At 40.1% G+C, this 18,537-nt stretch overlaps 1 protein-coding gene across 6 annotated transcripts in view; it reads right to left on the reverse strand.

Moving 5' to 3' along the window:
- The window catches only part of LOC134348228 (succinate--CoA ligase [ADP-forming] subunit beta, mitochondrial-like), a 191,129-nt gene that overhangs the window by 112,063 nt on the left and 60,529 nt on the right, over nucleotides 1–18,537 (reverse strand). For 5 of the 6 annotated variants that reach the window (XR_010018378.1, XM_063051292.1, XM_063051290.1 and 2 more), the window contains exon 5: nucleotides 15,558–15,686. The exons of the other annotated variant lie outside the window; for it this stretch is intronic. Coding sequence is in view for 4 of the 5 variants with exons in the window: in XM_063051292.1 (XP_062907362.1) it covers nucleotides 15,558–15,686 (129 nt within the window). In the remaining variant the exon portion in view is untranslated. The remainder of the gene's footprint in view (nucleotides 1–15,557; nucleotides 15,687–18,537) is intronic. 6 annotated transcript variants of the gene reach the window in all.

Here is an 18,537-nt window from a genome sequence, read left to right on the forward strand (position 1 = left end):
ATCTTTAACTTCCCAAATATTGATTGGCACCTGATTAGTTCCAAGGGTTTGGAAGGGGCAGAGTTTAAGGGTGTCCAGGACGGATTCCTGTCACAGTATGTTGACAGGCCGACTAGGGGGAATGCCATATTAGATTTAGTATTAGGTAACGAACCGGGTCAGGTCACAGATCTCTCAGTGGGTGCGCATTTGGGGGACAGTAACCACCACTCCCTGACCTTGAGCATTATCATGGAAAAGGATAGAATCAGAGAGGACAGGAAAATTATGAGGCTATAAGGCTAGAACTTGCAGGTGTGAATTGGGATGATGTTTTTGCAGGGGAATGTACTATGGACATGTGGTTGATGTTTAGAGATCTCTTGCAGGATGTCAGGGATAAATTTGTCCCGGTGAGGAAGATAAAGAATGGTAGGGTGAAGGAACCATGGGTGATAAGTGAGGTGGAAAATCTAGTCAGGTGGCAGCATACATGAGGTTTAGGAAGCAAGGATCAGACGGGTCTATTGAGGAATATAGGGAAGCAAGAAGGGAGCTTAAGAAGGGGCTGAGAAGAGCAAGAAGGGGGCATGAGAAGGCCTTGGCGAGTAGGGTAAAGGAAAACCCCAAGGCATTCTTCAATTATGTGAAGAACAGAAGGATGACAGGAATGAAGGTAGGACCAATTAGAGATAAAGGTGGGAAGACATGCTTGGAGGCTGTGGAAGTGAGCGAGGTCCTCAATGAATACTTCTCTTCGGTATTCACCAATGAGAGGGAAATTGTTGACAATATGAGTGAGGTTGATGTTCTAGAGCATGTTGATACTAAGGCAGAGGAGGTGTTGGAATATGCCCCAGGCTGTTCCACGAGGCGAGGGAAGAGATTGCTGAGCCTCTGGCTGGGAACTTTACGGCCTCATTGTCTATGGGAATGGTACCGGAGGATTGGAGGGAGGCGAATGTTGTCCCTTTGTTCAAAAAAGGTAGTAGGGATAGTCCAGGTAATTATAGACCAGTGAGCCTTACGTCTGTGGTGGGAAAGCTGTTGGAAAAGATTCTTAGAGATAGGATCCATGGGCATTAAGATAATCATGGTCTGATCAGGGACAGTCAGCATGGCTTTGTGAAGGGCAGATCGTGTCTAACAAGCCTGATAGAGTTCTTTGAGGAGGTGACCAGGCATATAGATGAGGGTAGTGCAGTGGATGTGATCTATATGGATTTTAGTAAGGCATTTGACAATGTTCCACACGTTAGGCTTATTCAGAAAGTCAGAAGGCATGGGATCCAGGGAAGTTTGGCCAGGTGGATTCAGAATTGGCTTGCCTGCAGAAGGCAGAGGGTTGTGGTGGAGGTAGTACATTCGGATTGGAGGGTTGTGACTAGTGGTGTCCCACAAGGATCGGTTCTGGGACCTCTACTTTTCATGATTTTTATTAACGACCTGGAGTGGGGGTAGAAGGGTGGGTTGGCAAGTTTGCAGACGACACAAAGGTTGGTGGTGGTATGGCTAGTGTAGAGGGTTGTCAAAAATTGCAGAGAGGCATTGATAGGTTGCAGAAATGGGCTGAGAAGTGGCAGATGGAGTTCATCCCGGAGAAGTGTGAGGTGGTACACTTTGGAAAGACAAACTCCAAGGCAGAGTACAAAGTAAATGGCAGGATACTTGGTAGTGTGGAGGAGCAGAGGGATCTGGGGGTACATGTCCACAGATCCCTGAAAGTTGCCTCACAGGTACATAGGGTAGTTAAGAAAGCTTATGGGGTGTTAGCTTTCATAAGTCGAGGGATAGAGTTTAAGAGTCGCGAGGTAATGATGCAGCTCTATAAAACTCTGGTTAGGCCGCACTTGGAGTACCGTGTCCAGTTCTGGTCGCCTCACTATAGGAAGGATTTCTTTTGCCAGAGATGGTGAACTTGTGAAATTTATTACCACAGGCAGCTGTGGAGTCCAGGTCGTTGGATGTATTTAAGGCAAAGATTGATAGGTTCTTGATTCGACACGGCATCGAAGGTTACGGGGAGAAGGCTGGAGAACGGGGTTGAGGAGGAGGGAAAAGGATCAGCCATGATTCAATGGGCCAAATGGGCTAATTCTGCTGCTAGTCTTCTGGACCTCCAGTTGTAGTCCCACCCCACCTCAGTGGAAAATGCCTGCTTGTATTTACCCTATCTATACTCCTCAATCTTGTATACCTCTGTCAAATCTCTTCTCAATCTTCTATGTTCCAAGGAATAAAGTCCTAACCTATTCAATCGTTCCATGTAACTCAGGTCCTCCAGACCTGGCAACATCCTTGTAAATTTTCTGTACTCTTTCAATCTTATTTACATCTTTCCGGTAGATAAGTGACCAAAACTGCACACAATACTCCAAATTAGGCCTCAGCAATGTCTTATTCAACTTCAACATAATGTCCCATCTCCTGTACTCAATCGACTTATGAAGGCCAATATGCCAAAAGCTTTATGATCCGATCAACCTGTGAAGCCACTTCCTATGAATTTTGAACCTGTATACCCAGATCCCTTCCAACTGTACTTCTCAGTGCCCTACCACTCGCAGTGTAAGACCTACCCTTGTTTTGTGACACTTGTCTGCATTAATTTCCATCTCCATTTCACAGCCCATTTCTTCAGATGGCCATGATCCCACAAAGCCATGATGGTCTTTGTCACTGTCCACTACACCCCCAATCTTGGTGTCATCAAATATCGCTATGATGATTATACGTTCTAGTATCAATTGTTTGGCGGCAATTAAGTATAAAAGCATCTGCAAATTCACTGAACCAGTTGACCACATTATCATCCAGATTGTTGATATAGATGACAAGCAACAATAGACCCAACACCAATCCCTGCAGCACCCCACTAGTTACAGGCCTCCAGTCAGAGAGGCAACTATCTACTACCACTCTCTAGTTTCTCCCACGAGGTCACTGGCTAACCTAATTTGCTACCTCATCTTGAAAGCCAAGTGACTGAACTTTCTTGTCCAGCCTCCCATATGGGAACTGTCAAATGCCTTGCTAAGGTCTATGTAAAACAACATCATCTGCCTTGCCTTCATCCACTTTCCTTGGAACCTCCTCGAAAAACTCTACAAGATTGGTTAGGTACAACCTACCACACACAAAGCCATGCTGACTATACTTAATCAGTCCATGTCCATCCCAATACTCATATATCCCCAGTTCCTTCAAATATCATCCAATAACTTTCCCACTACTGATGTCACGCTCACTGGCCTTTAATTTCCTGGTTATTTTTAGAGCCTTTCTTAAACAGCAGTACAACATTAACTATCCTCCAATCCCATGGCACTTCAGCTGTCACTAAGGATGATTTAAATATCTTTGTTAGGGCCCCAGCAATTTCTTCACTTGCCTTGCACGGCCCATTGGAACACCTTGTCAGGTTCTGGGAATTTATCCACCCTAGTTTGCCTCAAGACAACAAACACCTCCTCCTCTGTAATGTGCATTTGCCTTACTTCTATAGACTCTGTATTTACTCAGGAGTCAGATACAGAAGCAAAAAATGCATTTAAAATATCCATTTCTTTTGGCTCCTTGCATGCATTACCATTCTGATCTTCCAGAGGACAAATTTTCTCTGTTGCAGTCCTTGTGCTCAACGTATCTGCCGAATCCATCAGGATTCTCCTTGTCTGCTAAGGCAACTTCATGCCTTCTTTTCGCCTTCCTGCTTTCTTTAAGTGTTCTCTTGCATTTCTTACACTCCATAAGCACCTTGTTTGTTCATACTTGCCTGTACCTGCAATGTATCTCCTTTTGTTTTCTTAACCAGGGCCTCAATATCTCTTGAAAACCAAAGTTCCCTACACTTGCTATGTTTACATTTTATTCTGACAGGCACATACAGTTTTGTACTCTCAAAGTTTCACTTTTGAAGGTCTCCCACTTACCAAGTACACCTTTGCCAATAAACAGCCTGTCCCAATCCACATGCCAGGTCCTTTCTGATACTATCAAATTTGGCCTTTCTCCAATTTAGAATCTTAACCCATGTGCCAGACCTATCCTTCTGCATATTTACTTTGGCATTGTGATCACTAGATGCAAAGTGCTCCCCTACATAAACTTCCGTCACCTGCCCTGTCTCATTCCCTAATATAAGATCAAGCATCGCACACTTTCATTGGGACTTCTAAGTACTGACTAGTAAACTTCCTGAACGATCTTACAAACTCTATCCCATCTAGTCCTTTTACAGTATGGGAGTTCCTGTCAGTATGTGAAAAATTACAATCACCGACTATAACATCCTCATGTTTCTTAAAACAGTCCGCGATCTCTCTACAAATTTGTTCCTCTAAATCCCGCGGACTGCTGGGTGATCTATAATACAGCCCCATTAACGTCCTCATATCTTTCTTACTCCTCAGTTCCACCCATAATGCCTCACTAGATGAGTTCTCCAGTCTGCTGTTACATTTCGCTTGACTAGTACCAGGACCTATCCTCCATTAATCCCTTCCACGCTGTTACATCTAAAACAATGAAACCCCAGAATACTGAACTGCCAGTCCTGGCCCTCCTGCAACCAAGTCTCACTAATGGCTACAATGTCATAATTGCATGTGTTGATCCATGCCCTGAGCTCATCTGGCTTTCTTAAGATATTTCTTGCATTGAAATATATGCAGCTCAGGATATTAGTCACACTATGCCCAATTCCTGACTTTGTCTGAGATCTTAACAACATCTGTCTCCACAACACCTCCACTATCTGTTCTAGCACTTTGGTTACCAACACATGGCAACTCTCGTTTAAAACCCCCATGCAGCACTTGCAAACCTTTCCACTAGGATTTTAGTCTTCTTCCAGCTCAAGTACAAACTGTCTCTTCTGTACTGGCTCCACTTTCCCTGGAAGACAGCCCATTGATCCAAAAATCTTTGATTTTTTTCAGCTGTAGATTATAAAGCGTGAAGCAATTCATATGTAATTACCAGGTAACATAGCAGAAGCGTATACAAACTTTAACTTAACACCTGGACAAACAATCTGCTATAGTGTTGTCAGTACCTTTTACATGTTTTATTACAAAAAATCAAATTCCTGCAAAACCAGATCCATTGTGTGTATGTAACCTTCTACACCGGTAGCCTTCAATACCAGCTCCTAAGCCACCTGTTAAACTGTATCATCTTCCTGTTTCTAGACTCACCAGCACATGGCATGGGTAGCAATCTTGAGCTCATAACTCTACATGAACTGTTTAACCCCTTTCTGTCACCCAGTTTCCTGTATCATTCACTACCTCTCTATATGTCCCATCTATCACTGCCTCAGCCTCCCAAATGATCCAGAATTTATCCAGTTCCAGCTCCAACTCCTTAATACAGTGTTAGAAGCTGCAGCTGGGACTCTCTTGGGGGCGCTAAATGGAGTAGGTCGCATTTTGGCTGTGCTCCATTCATTTTTCAATTTCCTTACCACCCCTTTACTATCTTTATCAAAGTGTTTATAACACTTTTATATGTTTGAATTCTGAATTTTAATCAACGGAACTGGCTGACAGAGGAAGAAAGGTAGTTGCCAAAGTCAAGGAAACCAGTAATGAAAATGGAAAGAAAAAAGGTGTCTTTGAACAGTCTAAGAAGTCTTAACTTACTTTGGAGGCTATCTCAAATCTTTTGGATGAAAAACTTGTTAAAAAATTTGCTACCTTGGAAGTATTATTAAAGGAGAACGAAGGTAGATTGGCAGCACTTGAAAAGAAGAACGAAAAACAGCAGCGGCAAATTTCAGAGCTTACTGAAGCTGTGAAACAGAGATCACAAATTGAATTCTATGGAAGAGAAACTAACTTCGACCACTCATACATTGGAGCAGTATAAAGGAAAGCTTATTGATTTGGAGAGTCGTAGTCGCAGACAGAATTTGCGAATAATAGGACTCAGTGAAGACATTGAGAGCAAAATTTTTTTATTAAATTTTACTAAATTTTTTTCTCAATTCTCAATGGAGGTCATTGGCTCAGAGGTTTTTTCTTCTCTTTCTGTACTTGACCGTGCACATCAGGTGCTGAGATCAAAACCATCGAAAGAGCTAACACTGTAATTCTTCGATTTCACTATGTGAATACTAAGGAGCACTTAATTCGAATTGCTCGTCGGAAAGCAATTATTGAGCATCAAAATCTTAAGTTGCGTCTGGTTGAATGTTATTGTCCTGAGGTTATGCAAGAAAGACTGCATTTTAAAACGGTGATGTCAGAATTATATCAGAGGAATCTCCGACCGGCTTTGCTATATCCTGCTTGCTTAAGAGTTGTTCTGACTGACAAATCGTTTAAATGGTTTAAATCTGTGGATGAAGCACAACAATATCTCGAAGATCTAAGTTTGAGCTCAGATGGCTAATTTCTTGAAGATCAATGTTTGAGCTTGGATGTCTAATAAATTTACCGTTCCTTTATGTTTGTATACATCTGGTTTATTAGTTAAGAACCAGCTTATAGATTTGGACATTTTAACTTTGTAGAACTTTGCCCTTGGGTTGATTGTATTCATACTTTGTCTTGACATATGGATGTTTATTATGCTTCTATGTTAAAGTTCCTTTTTTTTCCTTTATTGTTTTACTTTTTATTTTTAATTGTTTGCTTTTGAAAATTATTAAGACTCTGATTTGGTGATTATTTCTTTTTTCTTGAAATATTATTAAGATTGCATTCTGTTTCATTTTATAAATGGTCTGTTTTTTTTCTAACATGTGTTTGACATTCCTTTCGTAATGCTTTGACTATGGGTAGTTTGTTTTTTAATTTTAAAATTTGGAGACCTGCCCTCAAGAGAGATGGGGGTAGGGAGGCTCTTCGATAGTTTTCTGGCTGTCTATTGGCCAGGTTCCGAGTCTTTGTGGGTGGGGGTGGGGCTATTTTTAGTTTAGTATTTTTCCTTTGGGCTGAATTGAAACTGCAAAAATGTCTGTATCGTCGTAACTTCCGGTTCCTCTTTAAACTTTTTTTCCTCTTCCTGATTCGTGAGTTTCCCATGCAATATGCTTAACCCTTTACATACCATATGGTTTATTTAAGGAAAATGGATAACATTATTAATTTTGTTTCATGGAATGCGAACGGTTTGAATCATCCAATTAAATGGAAGAAGATTTTTAAAGATTTTCATAGACTGAATGCTCAGATTATCTTTGCGCAGGAGACTCATGTGAGGAAGGAAGATAATTAGCATTTTTTTTTAGGTTTTGGAAAGAATAACAGTTCCACTCTAACTCATCGACTAATGTGAAAGGTGTTTCTATTTTTATAGATTCCTTGTTTTCACTTGTTCACTATGATACAATTTCAGACCCATATGGTAGATTTCTATTAATCACTGGTTTACTTTATAACCAAAAAGTAGTTTTGGTTAATATTTATGCACCAAACACTGAATTCTTTAATCATTTATTTGTATCTCTTCCCAATTTAAATGAATATATGTTAATAATGGGCAGAGATTTTAATTATTGTTTGAATCCTATGATGGATAGGTCTGCGTCCAATCAGGAACCTCCAAACAAATCTGCTACTTTTATTAATTCCTTTTTAGTTGACTCTGGAATTTTAGGAGTTTGGAGGTTTTTATATCCTAATGAAAAAGGGTTCTCTTTCTTCTCTCATGTATATCATAATTACTCTAGAATCAATTACTTCTTTATTGATTCTCGATTAGTTTCGTTTGTCACTGCCTGTGAATATGATGCAATCGCCATTTCCAGAACCAGAGGCCACAGTTTAAGAATAAGGGGTAGACAATTTAGAATGGAGTTGAGGAAAAACTTTTTCACACAGAGGGTTGTGGTTCTGTGGAATGCTCTGCCTCAGAAGGCAATGGAAGCCAATTCTCTGGATTCTTTCAAAAAAGAGTTAGATAGAGCTCTTAAAGATAGCGGAGTGAAGGGATATGGGGAGAAGGCAGGAAAAGGGTACTGATTCTGGATGATCAGCCATGATCACAGTGAATGATGGTGCTGGTTCAAAGGGCTGAATGGCCTACTCCTGCACCTATTGTCTATTGAAATTATCAATTAAATTAACTGATGCAACCTTTAGTACTAAACAATGGCGGTTCAAATCTATTTTGCTTCAGGATTTCAATTTTGTCAATTTCTTTAAAGAACAGATTGCCTTTTTCTTTTCAACTAACTCAATAGAAGAAATTTCCAGTGGGATATTATGGGATACCTTTAAAGTATATATCCGTGGGCAAATTATTTCATACTCCACCGGATTGAAAAATCGAATTAATAATGAAATATGTACATTGGTTGATAAGATTAAAGAAATTGATAGAAAATATTCTATTGCTCCCAATTTGGAGCTTTATAAAGAGAGAGTTGAACTTCAGATGCAACATAGTTTGTTATTAACATCAATTACTTAAAACTAAGAGTAAATTTTATATACATGGTGATAAAACGGGTAAATTATTGGCTAACCAATTGAAAGCTGTTTTGGCGAAACATCAGATTAATAGGGTTTGTAAAGGGGATGGTATTTTGACAGTTGACCATAATGAAATTAACAAATCTTTTCAAGAATTTTATACCAATTTATACCAATCAGAATTTCCTGATGATTCTACCATAACGCATGAATTTTTAAGGAAATTGAATATTCCGAAATTACCAGTTGCTGAACATTTAGCACTAGACACACCCATTACTGAAGAGGAAATAAAGAAAGCAATTTTTCGATGAATTCTGGTAAAGCACCTGGTCCGGATGGCTATACAGCTGAATTTTTAAAATCTTTTTCAGATTTACTTTCTCCCTGGTTATGTAGAATTTTTAAAGATGCCTTCTTTGTAGGTAAATTACCACAATCCTTTTATGAAGCATCTATTTCTTTAATTGCTAAAAAAGATAAAGATTCCACTGAATGTGCATCATACAGACCTATATCTTTGTTGAATGTGGGTTCTGAAATCCTTTCTCAAAAATTAGCAATTAGATTGGAGAAAGTATTGCCACAAATTGTCTCCAAGGATCAGACAAGATTTATTAAAAATCATTATTCACATTTTAATGTTAAGAGTTTAATGAACATTGTATACACTACAACACACATAAAAACTGCTGGTGAACGCAGCAGACCAGGCAGCATCTATAGGAAGAGGTACAGTCGATGTTTCAGGCCAAGACCCTTTGTCAGGACTAACTGAAAGAAGAGATAGCAAGAGATGTGAAAGTGGGAGGGAGAGGGGGAGATCCGAAATGATAGGAGAAGATAGGAGAAGACAGGAGGGTGAGGGATGGAGCTAAGAGCTAGAAAGTTGATTGGCAAACGGGATACGAAGCTGGAGAAGGGAGAGGATCATGGGACGGGAGGCCTAGGGAGAAAGAAAGGGGGAGGGGAGCCCAGAGGATGGGCAAGGAGTTATAGTGAGAGGGACAGAGGGAGAAAAAAGAGAGAGTCTACTATAAGCCTACGAACTCTCACAGCTACCTGGACTATTCCTCTTCCCACCCTGTCTCTTGCAAAGATGCCATCCCCTTCTCACAATTCCTCCATCTCAGCCGCATCGGCTCTCAGGATGAGGCTTTTTATTCCAGGACAAAGGAGATGTCCTCCTTTTTTAAAGAAAGGGGCTTCCCTTCCTCCACCATCAACTCTGCTCTCTCCCATTTCACGCACATCTGCTCTCACCCCATCCTCCCGCCACCCCACTAGGAATAGGGTTCCTTATGTCCTCACCTACCACCCCACCATCCTCCAGGTCCAACATACAAACCCCATTTCCAGAAAAGTTGGGATATTTTTCAAAATGCAATAAAAACAAAACTCTGTGATATGTTAATTCACGTGAACCTTTATTTAACTGAAAAAAGTACAATGAAAAGATTCTCAGTAGTGTTACTGACCAACTTAATTGTATATTGTAAACATACACAAATTTAGAATTTGATGGCTGCAACACACTCAACAAAAGTTGGGACAGAGTTAAAATAAGATTGAAAAGTGCACAAAATATTCAAGTAACACCGGTTTGGAAGACTCCACATTAAGCAGGCTAATTGGTAGCAGGTGAGGTGTCATGACTGGGTATAAAAGCAGCGTCCATCAAAGGCTCAGCCTTCGCAAGCAAGGATGGGTCGTGGCTCACCCCTTTGTGTCAAAATTCGTGAGAGAATTGTTAGTCAGTTCAAAAGGAACATTTCTCAACGCAAGATTGCAGAGAATTTAGGTCTTTCAACATCTACAGAACATAATATTGTGAAAAGATTCAGAGAATTCAGAGATATCTCAATGCGTAAAGGGCAAGGTCGGAAACCACTGTTGAATGCGCATGATCTTCGAGCCCTCAGGTGGCACTGCCTAAGAAACCGTCCTGCTACTGTGACAATTATAGCCACCTGGGCTCGGGAGTACTTCGGAAAACCATTGTCACTCAACACAGTCCAGCGCTGCATCCAGAAATGCAACTTAAAACTGTATTACGCAAGGAGGAAGCCATACATCAACTCTATGCAGAAACGCCAGCGAGTTCTCTGGGCCCGAACTCATCTCAGATGGATCGAAAGACTATGGAACCATGTGCTGTGGTCAGATGAGTCTGCATTTCAGCTAGATTTTGGAAAAAACGGGCGTCGAGTTCTCCGTGCCAAAGATGAAAACGATCATCCAGATTGCTATCAGCGAAAGGTGCAAAAGCTAGCGTCTGTGATGGTGTGGGGGTGCATCAGTGCCACGGCATGGGTGAGTTGCATGTATGTGAAGGTACCATTGACTCTGAGGCGTATATGAGGATTTTGGAGAGACATATGTTGCCATCAAGGGGACGTCTCTTCCTGAGACGTCCATGCTTATTTCAGCAGGACAATGCCAGACCACGGGCTACAACAGCGAGGCTTTGTAGACACAGAGTGCATGTGTTTGACTGGCCTGCTGCCAGTCCAGATCTATCTCCTATTGAAAATGTATGGTGCATCATGAAGAGGAGCATTAGACAACGGAGACCACGGACTGTTGAGCAGCTGAGGTCTTATATCAAGCAAGAATGGACAAAATTTCCAGTTGCAAATCTACTACAATTAGTATCCTTAGTTCCAAAACGATTAAAAAGTGTTATTAAAAGGAAAGGTGATGTAACACAATGCCTCTGACCCAACTTTTGTTGAGTGTGTTGCAGCCATCAAATTCTAAACTTGTATATGTTTACAAAATACAATTAAGTTGGTCAGTAAAACTATTGAAAATCTTTTCTTTGTACTTTTGTCAGTTAAATAAAGGTTCACGCGAATTAACATATCATAGATTTTTGTTTTTATTGCATTTTGGAAAATATTCCAACTTTTCTGGAAATGGGGTTTGTATAATTCTCAATAACTTCCAACGGGATCCCACCACTAAGCACATCTTTCCCTCCCCTCCCCTTTCTGCTTTTCGCAGGGATCGCTCCCTACGCGAATCCCTTGTCCATTCATTCCCCCCAATCCCTTCCCACCAATCTCCCTCCTGGCACTTATCCTTGTAAGCAGAACAAGTGCTACACATGTCCTTACACTTCCTCCCTCACCACCATTCAGGGTCCCAGACAGTCCTTCCAGGTGAGGCGACACTTCACCTGTGAGTCAGCTGGGGTGATATACTGCGTCCGGTGCTCCCGATGTGGCCTTCTATATATTGGCGAGACCCAACGCAGGCTGGGAGACTGTTTCATTGAACACCTATGCTCTGTCTGCCAGAGAAAGCAGGATCTCCCAGTGGTCACACATTTTAATTCCACGTCCCATTCCCATTCTGATATGCCTATCCACGGCCTCCTTTACTGTCAAGATGAAGCCACACTCAGGTTGGAGGAACAACACCTTATATTTCGTCTGGGTAGCCTCCAATCTGACGGCATGAATATTGACTTCTCTAACTTCCGTTAATGCCCCACCTCCCCTTCATACCCCATCCCTTATTTATTTAATTTATTTATTCTCTCTCTCTTTTTCTCCCTCTGTCCCTCTCACTATAACTCCTTCCCCATCCTCTAGGCTCCCCTCCCCCTTTCTTTCTCCCTAGGCCTCCCGTCCCATGATCCTCTCCCTTCTCCAGCTTTGTATCCCTTTTGCCAATCAACTTTCCAGCTCCAGCTCCAGCTCCATCCCTCCCCCTCCTGTCTTCTCCTATCATTTCGGATCTCCCCATCCCCCTCCCACTTTCATATCTCTAACTATCTCTTCAGATGAAGTCCTGACAAAGGGTCTCGGCCCGAAACGTCGACTGTACCTCTTCCTATAGATGTTGCCTGGCCTGCTGCGTTCACCAACATATTTAAGTGTGTTGCTTGAATGTCCAGCATCTGTAGATTTTCTCGTGTTTGCGATTGTATAACACTACTTCAGCTAAGACTCCAGAATGTGTTATTTTGCTTGACGCCGAGAAGGCATTTGATAGACTTGAATGGGAATATTTATTTCATATACTTGAGAAATTTAATTTTAGCCCAGAATTTATATCTTGGATCCAACTGATGTATCATACACCTTTGGCTTCTGCATTCACTAATAACCAGAGATTCCCTTTCTTTCGGCTTTTCAGAGGTACTAGACAGGGCTGTCCTTTGAGCCCCTTACTATTTGATATTGCCCTGGAGCCCTTGGCAATCGCTATTCATGATTCACCTAACTTATTTGGCATTATTCGTGGGAATGGGACGCACAAAGTATCACTATATGCAGATGACCTGTTACTATATACCTCTAATCCAGAGAAATCCATTCCTGCAGTAATAACACTATTTGCTCAGTTTAGTACTTTTTCTGGTTGTAAATTGTATCTTAATAAGAGTGTGCTTTTCCCATTAAATATGCAAATCCCAATTTATAGACAATCACCATTTAGATTGGTTACTGATTATTTTATTTATTTGGGTGTTAAAATTACTAAGGAGCATAAGTTAATTTAAAGTTAATTTTTTACCCTTAACTGATCGTGTTAAACAACTGTTTACTAAGTGGTCCCCATTGTCCTTATCTTTGATTGGTCGAATTAATGCTATTAAGATGATTATTTTACCTAAATTTTTGTGTCTATTTCAGGTGGTATCAATTTTTATCCCTAAATCTTTTTTTGATATTATTGATTATAAAATTTCTTCATGGATCACAAGGATCTGTTCTGGGACCTCTACTTTTCGTGATTTTTATTAACGACCTGGATGTTGGGGTAGAAGGGAGGGCTGGCAAGTTTACAGATGACACAAAGGTTGGTGGTGTTGTAGATAGTGCAGAAGATTGTCAAAGATTGCAGAGAGATAGGATGCAGGAGTGGGCTGAGAAGTGGCAGGTGGAGTTCAACCTGGAGAAGTGTGAGGTGGTACACTTTGGAAAGACAAACTCCAAGGCAGAGTACAAAGTAAATGGCAGGATACTTGGTAATGTGGAGGAACAGAGGGATCTCGGGGTACATGTCCACAGATCCCTGAAAGTTGCCTCACAGGTGGATAGGGTAGTTAAGAAAGCTTATGGGGTGTTAGCTTTCATAAGTCGAGGGATAGAGTTTAAGAGTCGCGATGTAATGATGCAGCTCTATAAAACACTGGTTAGGCCACACTTGGAGTACTGTGTCCAGTTCTGGTCACCTCACTATAGGAAGGATGTGGAAGCATTGGAAAGGGTACAGAGGAGATTTACCAGGATGCTGCCTGGTTTAGAAAGTATGCATTATGATCAGAGGTTAAGGGAGCTAGGACTTTACTCTTTGGAGAGGAGGAGGATGAGAGGAAACCTGATAAAGGTGTACAAGATAATAAGAGGAATAGATAGAGTGGATAGCCAGCACCTCTTCCCCAGGGCACCACTGCTCAATACAAGAGGACATGGCTTTAAGGTAAGGGGTGGGAAGTTCAAGGGGGATATTAGAGGAAGGTTTTTTACTCAGAGAGTGGTTGGTGCGTGGAATGCACTGCCTGAGTCAGTAGTGGAGGCAGATACACTGGTGAAGTTTAAGAGACTACTAGACAGGTATATGGTTAAGGTGGGGGCTTATATGGGAGGCAGGGTTTGAGGGTCGGCACAACATTGTGGGCCGAAGGGCCTGTACTGTGCTGTGCTATTCTATGTTCTATGTTCTATATATATGGCAGAATAGAAATACAAATTGCATTTGTTACATTAATAGCCAGAAGATCCATTTTACTTAAATGGAAAGATTCCAATCCCCCTACTAAATTTCAGTGGTTTTCCCAAACGATAGCATGTTTAAACTTGGAAAAAATTAGCAGCGGTTCTATGGATCCTTCAGTTAAATTTGAAGAGACTTGGAGGTCATTTATTCAATATTTTCATATGATGTAAGTTGACCCTTTCTGAATCTGTAGTAATTTTTTGTTCATGTATAGAGGAGCGGAGTTAACGACAAATAATAATTGTAGTCAATGTAATATGACAGCCCAATCTTTGTTTGTGTTTTTTTTAAGTTTAGTTTTTTTTAAGGTTAGGGGTTCTTTTTCTCTTTATAAAATATCTTTCTTATGGTTAGTTACTATGAGATTGGGAGGCTAAACTGTACTTGTTACTTGGAATCTGTGCTTGTACAGGTTAACCGTTATTAATGTAATCCCGATCTCTTTGTATCATTACTATTATTATGTTAATTAATTCTGAAACTTAATAAAAAGATTGAAAAAGAAAAGAAGCTGAAGCTGAATGCACTTCTCACAGGTGTAGTCGTCAGGGACACTGGAGGTTTCCTGCCTTCCCACATCACACAAGAGGAGCATTCAACTATCCTGCCTGACATCTCTACTGTCTACTCTATGGAGCAAATATAAAGAAGGGAGAACAATAAACCGTGGGGGAGAAAGAACTCTACCTACAGTTTTTTGCTTTCTTTCACTCAAGCCTCCCCATGCTGAAGCTTCAAAGAATTAAAGCCTCAAAATTTCCACTCTAAAATCTGACCACTCCGACAATGGCCACTCCAAAAATGACTACTCATTCAACAAGTTAGGAACTACAAAGAATTTGAAAGTATCGCTAATCATCTTGAATATTACAATGAAAATGAAGATTTGAAGGATGTAATCATTGAAGACATTGTATGAAGACATTGTCCACTAGGTGTCTGTGCTGATTATGTTTATTTACAATCAAAACACGGCAGTGTATACTGAATGAATTCTTCTATCAATAACTATTAGCAGCTAATAGTTTTATATTACTGTAGTGGTAGTGTTCTAATTTGTTCCGTATTTTAAATACATAATTTGTTACTCAGTTAAATGGTAGTATACCTTTTTAACTATTTAATTGCGGCAGTTGCCTAATTGGGCCAAATATACTGGCCCCAATGTATCCTAATTAACCAGAATCCACTATAAATATTTTAAACTCGTAACTGTAATTTGAATGTTAAAGGCTAATTGCCGTTTGAAGTTGGAGTTTCTTCCAACTACAATGCAAATAATTTGTAACAATGTTGTTTTACATACAAGCGTCTGCTATATAGAGTTCCCTATGTTCAAAATAAGTTGCAGTACAATTATTTATTCAATATCAGCTATCTGAATTCTGTTAATTTTCATGACTAGAATTTCTATACAATTACCTTGATAGCTTGTTCTTTCGTGGCACCTTTGAGTATATCAACAGGTTCTTTCACAATTGCTTCAGGGCTTTGCATTGCTACCTCTTCTATGTTAACTCCTCCCTGAGAGCTGCCTATTAATATTGGCCCCTAAAGAAGAGGGGGGAAAAATTAGTAGAAATCACTTCCCCTTTTCTAGGTAGAAATAACAATATGGAATTATGTTTTGATAATGAAGTAAGTCAACACAAAAACATCTTGCTAGACTTCCTAAAGCAGAGTATATGCAAACTATCTGGTAGTCAGCACCAGTGACTATTTCGATTATTTAGTACACATTTTTTTTTGTCTTCATAATCTGCCATGGATAGAGTGGCATTGTGGTCAAGTTACTAACTGGATTATCCGAGTTTAAATCCTGCTATTTAATTTTCATTGATTAAAAAAATTACGTGATTAAAAATAGTGAGATACCAGATTATCATAGTCCAATTGGTTTATCAAATGTCCTTTAGGGAAAGAAATCTGCCTTTTCTACCTATGTAACCAGTCCGAAACAGGAATGTGGTCAATTCTCAATTTATCTGTCAAAAAGCCTAGCAAGCTATTCAAGTCAAGGGCAATTAGGAATGGGCATTTAATCCTGCAAAATAATACACAAAGAAGTGATTCCAGCACATTTATTTAAAACTATAATAGCACACAAAATGGTGGAATGCTTAGCATGTCAGGAAATATTTACAGAGAAACAGCTGCCATTTCAGCAATGAAGGTTTTCATCCTGAAACAGATGCTGCCAGATTTGCAATATTTTGTGCTTCATTTCAGAATTCAAGTTTTTGCAGTATTTTGCTTCTGAGGTATTCTATCCCTAGTTGCCCCAATAAGGTGAGTTTGCCTGACTGACTGCATTCCACATGCACTTTACTTATAGCAGCTTGACACAAACAAACTGATTTAATAGGTCACTTCAGAAGGAAGTTAACCCTTAACCACATTGGCATGGGGATGAAAGCACAAAGATCAGACCAATTAACCAGAGCAGGTGCTCTTCTCTAAAGGAACTAGTGAACTTTAGATTTTTAACCACAATTGTACAGCTTCATTGTTTTTTTTACAGGCGCCTACTTTTTTCTTGCAAATTCAAACTCTCAAACTGTGATTGAGGGCAGGGTGCTTCAAGTCACATATATTCTCTGGAATAATAGTGCAATAATATAATTACTACACTCCAAGTGAATTCACTTGTATGCAAGACAGCCTAGATCACTTGCAATATTAAAGATGAAAGTTTAGCTTTATTTGTCACATGCATTAAAACATTCAGTTAAATGCCTTGCTTGCGTCAATGACCAACACAGTCCAAGGATGTGCTGGGGCAGCCCGCAAGTGTCACCACGCTTTCAGTGCTAACATAGCAAGCCTAAGCTTACTAACCCCAACCTCTACGTACTTTCAGAATAGGGGAGGAAACCAGAGCACCCAGAGGAAACCCAAAAAGTCATCGAAAGAAAATACAAACTCCTTACAAACAGCGACAGAAATTGAACCCAATCGCTGGTGCTGTAAAGTGTTACCTTAACTGCTTTGCTACCATGCCACCTACATCATCTTCATAACAGGTTATGTGTTCCTGGTTTACAAGAAACATTTCAAATATTTACGATTGTAATAGTTGTGCAAAATGCTAGAATGAAATGCAAAATGGCTCCGAGGAGCCTCATAGTATTTGCACACAAATCTGGAATTAAAGACAGGAAAGCATCTCACAGAACAGGAAATGTAAATTATCAACCAATTATATTGAACAAATTATATATTAAACTTAGTGGGCAATATACAGCCCCCTCGTACCAGGTTTATTGACATAGCAGAGACCAATTGAATTCACTGCTTTTAATGAGCAAGCAGTGCAAAAACCTTAGGATACTGGCAAGGACCAGAACCCAAGTCATTAAAATGGCTTCATTTACTAAGCTCATCACTGTAATACATAGGATCACATAAAGTTGTCATATTTACATAACAGATACAGACAAAAACAAAGTTACATCTTATCGGTTAAAGTTTAATACTCTTCTTTTGAGATGTTAACCACTACCACAGATCTTTTCTTTCACTGCAGTATTGATTTTATTTTTATTCAGAAGACACTGTGTCATAAGTAAGGCAAGCATTGATTATTCCTTTCTAACCTTTCCTGAATTTGATAAAGTCTAAATCATTAAACTTTCTTTCCCTCTCTGGACATGCTGAATGTTTCCAGCATTTTCTGCTTTTATCTTGGATATTTATCTGCTTTAATCTTGGACAGTGATGAGCCATTTTCACACTTTGATTAAGTAGGCATGCCTGCGAGATTGGTCAGGCAGCAAAGAAGGTAGACAACTGAACAACCATTAGGTTGTTCAAGTTCTCTGGCTAACTAATGCCTCCCGCCTTTTCATGAACCAGAAGTTAATAAGGTTTGTGACTTCGAGCAAAACTTTATATGGTAGCACTGCCCATGTAATTGTTGTCTTAATCTTTCTAGGTGTTAAAGGTTTCTTTGTTCATGCATTTGAAGGAATATTGGAAACTTACTACACTGCATCTACTGGGATGGTACACACCAAAACCACAACACTTTTGTTATGGAGAGCATGGGGTGATAGATGGGCTGTCAATCAAGCAGGTGTCAAGCCTCTTGAATGATGTTACAGTTGCAAACAATCTCACACTTGACTTTTTGTTGTGGGGGTTATAGAGGATTTGGTGGCTGGTAGTCAGTGGTGGGTGATAGTGAGGTGTTAAGCCATTCACCTCAAAATACTTCGCCCTTGAATCTACTCTTTCAAGCACTGCATGTGGCTGGTCAAGTTCAGTTTCTGGTTAATGGTGGCAGTGATGGATCTGAAAAGACAATGAATGTCAAGAGAAGGTGGCTAGATTTTTTTAAACCAGAGATTTGTAATTAGCCCAAACTGCCTTGTTGCATGCAGATACTGCTTAATTTACTGAG

The sequence above is a fragment of the Mobula hypostoma genome, chromosome 6 (assembly GCF_963921235.1).
Source record: "Mobula hypostoma chromosome 6, sMobHyp1.1, whole genome shotgun sequence".
NCBI lineage: Eukaryota > Metazoa > Chordata > Chondrichthyes > Myliobatiformes > Myliobatidae > Mobula > Mobula hypostoma.